At 33.1% G+C, this 12,099-nt stretch overlaps 1 protein-coding gene across 9 annotated transcripts in view; it reads left to right on the forward strand.

Moving 5' to 3' along the window:
• Nucleotides 1–11,997, forward strand: part of LOC143248608 (transcriptional regulator protein Pur-beta-like) — a 94,336-nt gene extending 82,339 nt beyond the window's left edge. For all 9 annotated transcript variants that reach the window (XM_076497102.1, XM_076497104.1, XM_076497108.1 and 6 more), the window contains exon 7: nucleotides 5,520–11,997. In XM_076497102.1, the coding sequence (XP_076353217.1) occupies nucleotides 5,520–5,648 (129 nt within the window). In that variant the 3' untranslated portion in view covers nucleotides 5,649–11,997. The remainder of the gene's footprint in view (nucleotides 1–5,519) is intronic.
• Nucleotides 11,998–12,099: the final 102 nt, after the last annotated feature.

The raw sequence follows: 12,099 nt of genomic DNA on the forward strand, positions 1-12,099 counted from the left end.
GTTAAGGAAGTTTATTACTACTGGAGATACATTGTCACATTTTATTGCATTAGAAAATATATTAAAAGCTGTATTCTTTTCAAATAATTATGTTTTTCACTAAGTTGCATGGAAACATGCTACGTCTGTTTAGTTCCTGCATTTGTACATGTAACTGAAACATGAGCCAACCTTATTTGAAGGATTAACAAGTTATAAATGACTTGCCTACTTGTAACCACTTATAAATGTCATGAGATGTCTGTGGAAAATAACTCTAAACAAATGTTGAATGTCTGTGGATGTACCAAGTTGAACTGCCTCTTCATAGCCATGTTTTTAAAATTAAAAACCAACTTCAAGAAAGGTATCACAACAGACAGAATCTAATGGTTAATTTCTATACACCATAACATCACATTTGGTTGACAACACTAGACAAGTTAGTATGTAAGAGCTTGAATGGAAAGTCTATCCTTCTGGGGAAAAAGGGAAATACTGGGGGCACAAAGTCCTGTGAGGTGCTCCTTCATGTTGGATTTCCATTTCCCTGATGTAAACAGTGACACCAAACTTTGTTTTTTGTGAGGTGCTCCTTCATGTTGGATTTCCATTTCCCTGATGTAAACAGTGACACCAAACTTTGTTTTTGTGAGGTGCTCCTTCATGTTGGATTTCCATTTTCCTGATGTAAACAGTGACACCAAACTTTGTTTTTTGTGAGGTGCTCCTTCATATTGGATTTCCATTTCCCTGATGTAAACAGTGACACCAAACTTTGTTTTTTGTGAGGTGCTCCTTCATGTTGGATTTCCATTTCCCTGATGTAAACAGTGACACCAAACTTTATTTTTTTTAACCATTAATTATGTTTTAGTTGAATAATTTATAGTAGTGTAGTAAAACTTGTATTAACTGTCACTATAGGTTCATTGTTGATTTACATTTCTGTAGAAGAAAACTGTGTTTATTTAAACAAAAAACACTGGCTTTGCAAGATGGCTCTGCAAAGATGAGAAGTTACAGGATTTTACAAACTGTGGTTTTGATTGTTTGAAAAATGTATCCATAGGTCATCAGCCACCACTGACAAAATAATAGTTTAAGTTTTAAAAAGTTACGAAGTTTACAAAAATAAGTTTCATTAGAGGATAAAACGAAAGTGGTGTAGCAGGCTGTTATACCACGTATTTTATGAAAAGGATAATGGTGTGATTATATCACGTATTTTGTGAAAAGGATAATGGTGTGATTATATCATGTACTCCTTAACAAAACCCAGTATCTTTTTGTTAAGGAGTACATGATGTAATCACCAGTATCTTTTTGTTAAGGAGTACATGATACAATCACCAGTATCTTTTTGTTAAGGAGTACATGATGTAATCACCAGTATCTTTTTGTGAAGGAGTACATGATGTAATCACCAGTATCTTTTTGTTAAGGAGTACATGATATAATCACCAGTACCTTTTTGTTAAGGAGTACATGATGTAATCACCAGTATCTTTTTGTTAAGGAGTACATGATATAATCACCAGTACCTTTTTGTTAAGGAGTACATGATGTAATCACCAGTATCTTTTTGTTAAGGAGTACATGATGTAATCACCAGTATCTTTTTGTGAAGGAGTACATGATACAATCACCAGTATCTTTTTGTTAAGGAGTACATGATGTAATCACCAGTATCTTTTTGTGAAGGAGTACATGATATAATCACCAGTATCTTTTTGTGAAGGAGTACATGATATAATCACCAGTATCTTTTTGTTAAGGAGTACATGATGTAATCACCAGTATCCTTTTTGTTAAGGAGTACATGATATAATCACCAGTATCTTTTTGTGAAGGAGTACATGATATAATCACCAGTATCTTTTTGTTAAGGAGTACATGATGTAATCACCAGTATCCTTTTGTTAAGGAGTACATGATGTAATCACCAGTATCTTTTTGTTAAGGAGTACATGATACAATCACCAGTATCTTTTTGTTAAGGAGTACATGATGTAATCACCAGTATCTTTTTGTGAAGGAGTACATGATGTAATCACCAGTATCTTTTTGTTAAGGAGTACATGATATAATCACCAGTACCTTTTTGTTAAGGAGTACATGATGTAATCACCAGTATCTTTTTGTTAAGGAGTACATGATATAATCACCAGTACCTTTTTGTTAAGGAGTACATGATGTAATCACCAGTATCTTTTTGTTAAGGAGTACATGATGTAATCACCAGTATCTTTTTGTGAAGGAGTACATGATACAATCACCAGTATCTTTTTGTTAAGGAGTACATGATGTAATCACCAGTATCTTTTTGTGAAGGAGTACATGATATAATCACCAGTATCTTTTTGTGAAGGAGTACATGATATAATCACCAGTATCTTTTTGTTAAGGAGTACATGATGTAATCACCAGTATCCTTTTGTTAAGGAGTACATGATATAATCACCAGTATCTTTTTGTGAAGGAGTACATGATATAATCACCAGTATCTTTTTGTTAAGGAGTACATGATGTAATCACCAGTATCCTTTTGTTAAGGAGTACATGATGTAATCACCAGTATCTTTTTGTTAAGGAGTACATGATGTAATCACCAGTATCCTTTTGTTAAGGAGTACATGATGTAATCACCAGTACCTTTTTGTTAAGGAGTACATGATGTAATCACCAGTATCCTTTTTGTGAAGGAGTACATGATACAATCACCAGTATCCTTTTTGTGAAGGAGTACATGATACAATCACCAGTATCCTTTTTGTGAAGGAGTACATGATATAATCACCAGTATCTTTTTGTTAAGGAGTACATGATGTAATCACCAGTATCTTTTTGTGAAGGAGTACATGATGTAATCACCAGTATCTTTTAGTGAAGAAGTACATGATATAATCACCAGTATCTTTTTGTGAAGGAGTACATGATGTAATCACCAGTATCGTTTTGTTAATGTGTACATGATATAATCACCAGTATCTTTTTGTTAAGGAGTACATGATGTAATCACCAGTATCTTTTTGTGAAGGAGTACATGATATAATCACCAGTATCTTTTTGTGAAGGAGTACATGATGTAATCACCAGTATCTTTTTGTTAATGTGTACATGATGTAATCACCAGTATCTTTTTGTTAAGGAGTACATGATATAATCACCAGTATCTTTTTGTTAAGGAGTACATGATACAATCACCAGTATCCTTTTTGTGAAGGAATACATGATATAATCACCAGTATATTTTTGTGAAGGAGTACATGATGTAATCACCAGTATCCTTTTTGTTAAGGAGTACATGATATAATCACCAGTATCTTTTTGTTAAGGAGTACATGATATAATCACCAGTATCTTTTTGTTAAGGAGTACATGATGTAATCACCAGTATCTTTTTGTGAAGGAGTACATGATGTAATCACCAGTATCTTTTTGTTAAGGAGTACATGATGTAATCACCAGTATCTTTTTGTTAAGGAGTACATGATGTAATCACCAGTATCTTTTTGTTAAGGAGTACATGATATAATCACCAGTATCTTTTTGTTAAGGAGTACATGATATAATCACCAGTATCTTTTTGTTAAGGAGTACATGATATAATCACCAGTATCTTTTTGTTAAGGAGTACATGATGTAATCACCAGTATCTTTTTGTGAAGAAGTACATGATATAATCACCAGTATCTTTTTGTTAAGGAGTACATGATATAATCACCAGTATCTCTTTGTGAAGGAGTATATGATGTAATCACCAGTATCTCTTTGTGAAGGAGTACGTGATGTAATCACCAGTATCTTTTTGTGAAGGAGTACATGATGTAATCACCAGTATCCTTTTTGTTAAGGAGTACATGATACAATCACCAGTATCCTTTTTGTTAAGGAGTACATGATACAATCACCAGTATCTTTTTGTTAAGGAGTACATGATGTAATCACCAGTATCTTTTTGTTAAGGAGTACATGATGTAATCACCAGTATCTTTTTTTAAGGAGTACATGATGTAATCACCAGTATCTTTTTGTGAAGGAGTACATGATGTAATCACCAGTATCTTTTTGTGAAGGAGTACATGATGTAATCACCAGTATCCTTTTTGTTAAGGAGTACATGATATAATCACCAGTATCTCTTTGTGAAGGAGTATATGATGTAATCACCAGTATCTTTTTGTGAAGGAGTACATGATGTAATCACCAGTATCCTTTTTGTTAAGGAGTACATGATACAATCACCAGTATCTTTTTGTTAAGGAGTACATGATGTAATCACCAGTATCTTTTTTAAGGAGTACATGATGTAATCACCAGTATCTTTTTGTGAAGGAGTACATGATATAATCACCAGTATCTTTTTGTTAAGGAGTACATGATGTAATCACCAGTATCTTTTTGTGAAGGAGTACATGATGTAATCACCAGTATCCTTTTTGTTAAGGAGTACATGATACAATCACCAGTATCTTTTTGTGAAGGAGTACATGATATAATCACCAGTATCTTTTTGTTAATGTGTATATGATATAATCACCAGTATCTTTTTGTTAAGGAGTACATGATGTAATCACCAGTATCTTTTTGTGAAGGAGTACATGATGTAATCACCAGTATCTTTTTGTTAAGGAGTACATGATGTAATCACCAGTATCCTTTTTGTTAAGGAGTACATGATACAATCACCAGTATCTTTTTGTTAAGGAGTACATGATGTAATCACCAGTATCTTTTTGTTAAGGAGTACATGATGTAATCACCAGTATCTTTTTGTTAAGGAGTACATGATGTAATCACCAGTATCTTTTTGTTAAGGAGTACATGATGTAATCACCAGTATCTTTTTGTTAAGGAGTACATAATATAATCACCAGTATGTTTTTGTTAAAATATTTCAAAATGTTAATTCTCGGTAGGATGCTTGTTAGTGGTTCAAACTCACGTTTTGTTTGTCTTATTTTTAAAAACATCTTTCACATTTCATTCTTAAGTGTGGTTTTATTGCTTTGTATTTTGTACATGTGTGATTGGTTTTCAGAATATTGTCATTTACTTTACTACAAGTTATGAACAACTTAATTGTCCCAAAAGTGCATTGTAGGTTTCATAGCAATGAACCTTGCAGACGAAATCTGGTTTTTATAATTCGCTGGTAACCGAGGAATCTGAGGCTTAAATAAGTGTAATTAGAAAACAATAAATTCTTGTTAATGTTTATTATGTTCAAAGAAATAAGGAAGTTGCATGTTCTCCAAGTCATCTTTAAACATACACCTGTAAAAGTTAAAGTATGCTCTTAATATGAAGCAACAAAGTGTGTGAAGGATACAGTTTTATGCTGTTTATTGATCATATTACTTAAATATCCACTTGTGGTTTCCGGGGATCCACGGCCTCTCTGTAAGTGATTTCTTTTAATGTTTTTTTTAAGGCTTCAGTCTTTGTGTTTAATTGAAATTGGTTTGGTCTTAACCATAAAATTCTTGTATTTTCACTTTTATTTTTTCCTTTTTCATTCTCTCCCACCTCACCAGGTAAAGAGCAACTTCAGGACTGCAATCACCATTCCAGAAAAATCGTGGGGCCGTTTCCGAGATATATTTTCTGAGTACGTGGAGAAGTTGAAAGAACTGTCTGAAAAGCCAGCTGAGGAGGGTAAATGAGAGTTCATGGATCTAGCAGGCAAAATCTGCAAGTAGTACAAGGCACAAATAGAGATGTTAATAAAAGTTCTGGACAGTTGTGCTTCTGACATTAGTAGGTACTGTGTTACCTCGTCCCAAAGACAGAGAGAGTCTTTTAGACATTGGCAAGAAAACACCTGTCCTCTGTGCTTTAAGACAGTGGACACCCTCCATTGTACATGGTTTTGTAAGTAAATACTTTACCAGAGCTACCTGCTCACTTCACTTCAGTTCTGATGGGCTGGTTACTGGACTGTTGGGGGAGTCAGACAGTGCCATCTCTTTTCGTTGAGAAGAAAATTGATGGCATATGTCTTTGCTTTCAAACCAGAGACATCACTACACTGGAGTGATAGCAGGTGAAAATCCTTGCTTTGCAATAGCCTGCAAACAGAAATCTCTTTATTTCTGCATATTGGATCTTAAAAGAATGTTCATTCCACTGTATTTAAAAAGAAAAATGTAAGAGAGTATAGTAAACTCGTTTATGTTGAGAGCAAAATACACTATTAAAATCTGAAAGAACCAAAGTTACAAATTTCATGTGGAGGAAACAAATGTGTGTGTTTAATGCATAATGTAAACCTTTTAAGATATATATGAAGCTTCTGTTTGAAGACAAAAGTACTGAATTATTTGTTGCCAAAAAAAAAAAATGGGTTGACGTCCATTAGTAGAAATGTGCAGGTTTTGAGATGTATTCTAATACAGTGTTAAAATAGTTCAATAACTCACTCGCACCCACTCCCTAAAAAACTTAACCCTTTCAGGACCAGTGTACACCTTTCATTTGCCGAGTGCATATCAAACTTGTACATTTAGGTTAAAACAATTTTAATTTTGTTTTGACGAGTAACTAAAAGTATTTTACAATTTGTAACATGTCATTTTGTAATATTTGTTGCATATAAGTAGCAAAATAACTTCATGAAATCTTCAAATATTAATTTCTGTATAGCTAACAAGTCTTGTCCAGAAGCAACACAGGTATTTGTTTATATGACTATTCAACCTACCTCAACATGTACATTAATATTTGCTAAGAACCTTTTATCCCACAAGAATAGAGCCTTTTTCTTTGTTTTCATGGTTTTCTTTCTTTCCTTTTTGTTTTTTTCTCTGCTTTCATTTTACTCTGTGATTTTATTTATATCTATGATTTCACAGGATGTAGCTCAAACAAATACCATTGAAGTTTCAGCTTTTAAAGTAGCTACAGAAAACATTTCAATATCATCGGATAAAGCAGATTATATCAATGTATGGTAAATAAAGTGGTAAGAAAAAGAAACTTACAGTTTTGTAGAAAAGTAACAAGGAGTAGCTCGTGAATTTGGTTAGATGTAATGATTACAGCAGGAAGCTTCTGATGAACTTGGTTAGATGTAATGATTACAGCAGGAAGCTTCTGATGAACTTGGTTAGATGTAATGATTACAGCAGGAAGCTTCTGATGAACTTGGTTAGATGTAATGATTACAGCAGGAAGCTTCTGATGAACTTGGTTAGATGTAATGATTACAGCAGGAAGCTTCTGATGAAATGAACTTGGTTAGATGTAATGATTACAGCAGGAAGCTTCTGAACTTGGTTAGATGTAATGATTACAGCAGGAAGCTTCTTATGAACTTGGTTAGATGTAATGATGAATTTGGTTAGATGTAATGATTACAGCAGGAAGCTTCTGATGAACTTGGTTAGATGTAATGATTACAGCAGGAAACTTCTGATGAACTTGGTTAGATGTAATGATTACAGCAGGAAGCTTCTGATGAACTTGGTTAGATGTAATGATTACAGCAGGAAGCTTCTGATGAACTTGGTTAGATGTAATGATTACAGCAGGAAGCTTCTGATGAACTTGGTTATGTAATGATTACAGCAGGAAGCTTCTGATGAACTTGGTTAGATGTAATGATTACAGCAGGAAGCTTCTGATCTGATGATTACAGCAGGAAATGAACTTGGTTAGATGTAATGATGTAATGATTACTTGGTTAGATGTAATGATTACAGCAGGAAGCTTCTGATGAACTTGGTTAGATGTAATGATTACAGCAGGAAGCTTCTGATGAACTTGGTTAGATGTAATGATTACAGCAGGAAGCTTCTGATGAACTTGGTTAGATGTAATGATTACAGCAGGATTACAGCAGGAAGCTTCTGATGAACTTGGTTAGATGTAATGATTACAGCAGGAAGCTTCTGATGAACTTGGTTAGATGTAATGATTACAGCAGGATTACAGCAGGAAGCTTCTGATGAACTTGGTTAGATGTAATGATTGAACTTTGTTAGATGTAATGATTACAGCAGGAAACTTCTGATGAACTTGGTTAGATGTAATGATTACAGCAGGAAGCTTCTGATGAACTTGGTTAGATGTAATGATTACAGCAGGAAGCTTCTGATGAACTTGGTTAGATGTAATGATTACAGCAGGAAGCTTCTGATGAACTTGGTTAGATGTAATGATTACAGCAGGAAACTTCTGATGAACTTGGTTAGATGTAATGATTACAGCAGGAAGCTTCTGATGAACTTGGTTAGATGTAATGATTACAGCAGGAAGCTTCTGATGAACTTGGTTAGATGTGTAATGATTACAGCAGGAAGCTTCTGATGAACTTGGTTAGATGTAATGATTACAGCAGGAAGCTTCTGATGCAGGAAACTTAACATGTTCTGATGGTAGAAATCTTTATTTATTGAATATTATTGTATTTGAACAACAAACATAAATGAAAGAACTTATTATTTGGTATGGCCAAGCGTGTTAAGGTGTTTGACTGGTAATCTGAGGGTTGTGGGTTCGAATTCCCGTTGCACGAAACATGCTCGCCCTTTCGGCTGTGGGGGTAGTGACAGTCAATCCCACTATTCATTGGTAAAAGAGTAGCCCAAGAGTCATCAGTGGGTGGTGATGACTTGCTGCCTTCCCTCTAGTCTTACACTGCTAAATTAGGGACAGATAGCCCTCATGTAGCTTTGCACAAAATTCCAAAACAAACAAAACATATTATTTATTTTAAAAAAATTATATTTATTAAATATAAATTGATTTCTATCAGTAATGTTACGTTAGGTGGTAGGTAACCAATGATCCTTTGTCAACTGATGTAATATTTTTATTATTTTGTTGGTCAGTGAAATAAAGTATGAAAAGAAATTAAAGTAAATACATTTCACATAAAAATATTATGGAAATATAAATTGTCTAGATAGAGTCAAAATTAGATGACATTTAGTAAGTAGTTTGTAAATATCATGGAACTGAATTAAGTATGTCAGTGACACGTCTTCTGGTCCAGAAAGGGTTAATTAAAGAGATGTGTACTTGGAATTGCAAAAGTATTGTTTCGTTTATTAGGACAAGATAATATTTAAGTTTTTTTCTAAGTGTAACACTATATGTTGTTGATAGTAAGTATTGAAGTGAGTTAAGTTGAAAGTACATGAGCTTATGGTAAACAGTGGATTAAATAACATTCTCTGTTCCTTGCACAGATAGATTAATGGTGTTAACCTCGGAGATGTGGTCAAGCAACGTAGCCATAATGGCTTGTTTTGTTTTGTATACACGTATATCTACACTTCTGATGGACAAGACTGCTCTCTGTTTGTTTCTTTTTTGACGGTAATCAAAAATTGTATTTAAGACACACTGCCATTAAAGTTGTTTGGTGGGATTCAAAAATTGGTCTGTTATTGCTTAGGTGCAACATTAATACCAGGTAATTGTTACGTTAATGAGTACTGTTGAATGTTACATGGAAAGAAATGTTCCAAATCTTGAGTTTTCTGTCTATCTTTTGCTGTGAGTGAAATGTTTAAGAGCCCTAACATTTGTTTTCTTATAAAATACTAAGTATATTATTATTATTTACTTATTAATTTCTCTAAAGGCATTTTGTTATGTGAAATATTTCTTGTTTGTTACATCACTGCCCTCTACTGAAAATCTGTTCAGTTACCAACAATTAAACTTGCTTATGGTGAAAGCTTTTCTAGTTTACGAGCTTGTATTTTATAGCTTCGGAAGTATTCAGGTAGGTTTGACACGTACAGATAGGTAAGTACTGTTGGACACAAGTATATTAGTTAATATTGGTCCTTTTAATCAATTATATAACTGATTTATCTTTGTTACTTTTAAAGATACAGAACTATGATTAAAATATTAGGTAAAAAAATTTAAATTATAATCCAGAAGAAGAAAGGATTTGTAAACATTGTAGGAACAATTTGTTGGTAATGAATGTGTTTTCCTTGAACTTATTTCTGCAGCTATTTATTGTTAAATTGAAGGTTAAAGGTCATCTGTGTGTGTGTGTGTCTATATATATGCACACACACATACATTATTTTGGTTAGAGGAAGTCATTATTAATTTTTTCAAATTTTATATTGGAAACCAACGTGTTTTTAGTCTACCAGTTTTTAGGTAATACCTGAAACTTCTATTTAACTTTGGCACTTAGAAAGCCAATACAAAGGTTAGGTTTTCACAGGTAATAGTCAAAAGTAATTACTTCTGAGATCTTTAGCTGGTTGCTTTTAAAACAGTTTTGGACTGGGCATGGATTAGAAGAGATGCAGGTTCAACCCTTTTTTTAAAATTTTGTCTTTTAGTTATTTTAGTGAACGAGTGTTAAAAATTAGTAATATATTTTGTGTTTTAATAATATTTTATCTGTATAATTATATAGTTCATTGTTTAAAAGTGATCTTTTTGTTTGGCTTGGAGAAACTATAGTAGGAAATTTCTTTCAAATATATTTGTGATGGAAGAAAAGCTGACCCTTAAGCCACTCGATTTTATTACAATGAATTAAAAAAAAACTTAAACATTCGATGCCTCTCTGGTTTTCAGGTCAGACAATAATTGTGGTATTTCTTTTATTGTTGTAAATTTTTATTTAATAAACCTGACAAACTATGAAAAAACAATCATTTTATTGTTTCGATTATCTTAGTAATTTAACTGTAAAGAAGATATGCCATAACTCGTAGTAAACTGAATACGTGGATTATATCTGATTCTTCTCTGAACTGTTTTACAGATACTAGATGCCCTGTTGAATGTTTTTTCTGGATGCTTCTTGCTAAGAAATAAATTGGTGACAGTCTAAACAAACATTGTTTTGATGTTACAGTAATTATTATTTCATATGTTCGTTTTGTTCGTGTTTCTGAGATCTGTTAATGGCCCACTGTTCACGTGCGACGTTAGAAGTAAGTGAGCCGTACTTATGAGATTCTTTTAAATATTTCTTTGGAGAAAATTGCCACCTAAACTAAGTATATATATGTGTAAAGTATCCTGGTAATTGTTATAGTAAACTAAAGGAAAACAATTTGTAAAAGGGAGAATGATGTGTTTCTCCTGGTGCTATGTATGCAGAATAATTAACATGCTTAATTAACAGACACTTCTTTCTGGACAGACTCGTTTTTAACTCGACGGCTGTTTCAATAACAGAAAGGTAACCATACCAGTTTATTGGGCAATGATGAACTAAAAGCTGTAGCCAATATACCCTAACTCTATTTAACAACTGAATTAAAACCAACTTTTAGCTGTTTGTTTAACCCCGCAGCCTCACTTCAATTGTCTGTTTTATTCACTGGGTCTGGTAACACAGACTCTGGTGCCACCTTAATAAAACAAGTCACAAGACTTTGTTGTTGTTTATCTGTTTTTATTTTGATAGCATCCTAATCTGCTGACTAACAACATTTACGTAACCACACCCTAATGAAGTATGTTACAACACTGTCCGAATGAACGTGTATAAATTAACATTTAAATAAATACATCTTAATCAAGGTAACTGACACTACTGTATGAATGAACATCAGTAACTTAAACATAAAGAACTACACCCATTTCTACAAATTCTAGCTAAGCATCTTCTAGAAGTTAACGTTTATAAAACTATTTTTATCATGCGAGTTAAAACCTTATCTGGCTGACATCGTCTTATAGTCACTTGTAAAACTGGACCCTAATAATTTAAGTTACAACAGGGGTGGGCAGAAGGACATTTAACGTTTAATTGTGTAATACGGAAGAAGAAAAACAGAATATAGATAAATCATAAAGTCGGGTAAAAGAAATCTCTCAAAGGTGAATGGCATTGAAAAAGTTTAAGCACTGTTTTCTGAAGTTTGACAATTAACCGCTGAAGTTGGATTATAGCTATGTTTGAGCACCTAATTACCATAATGGAGTACATAACTGATTCTGTTCTTTTACCACATGTATTTTTGCGGTGAAATAATAAAGAAAAGTGCTACTTAGTAGCAAGTTCAGTTTACAAGCACATATTATTTCCATGTTTCATTTTTTGGTCTTCAGATGGCAGCACAAAACATTTGTGGCATTTCATTGTACGAACATGATATCTGTCAAAACAATTTCAACAAA

This window comes from Tachypleus tridentatus, chromosome 4 (assembly GCF_004210375.1).
Source record: "Tachypleus tridentatus isolate NWPU-2018 chromosome 4, ASM421037v1, whole genome shotgun sequence".
In the NCBI taxonomy this organism is placed as follows: domain Eukaryota; kingdom Metazoa; phylum Arthropoda; class Merostomata; order Xiphosura; family Limulidae; genus Tachypleus; species Tachypleus tridentatus.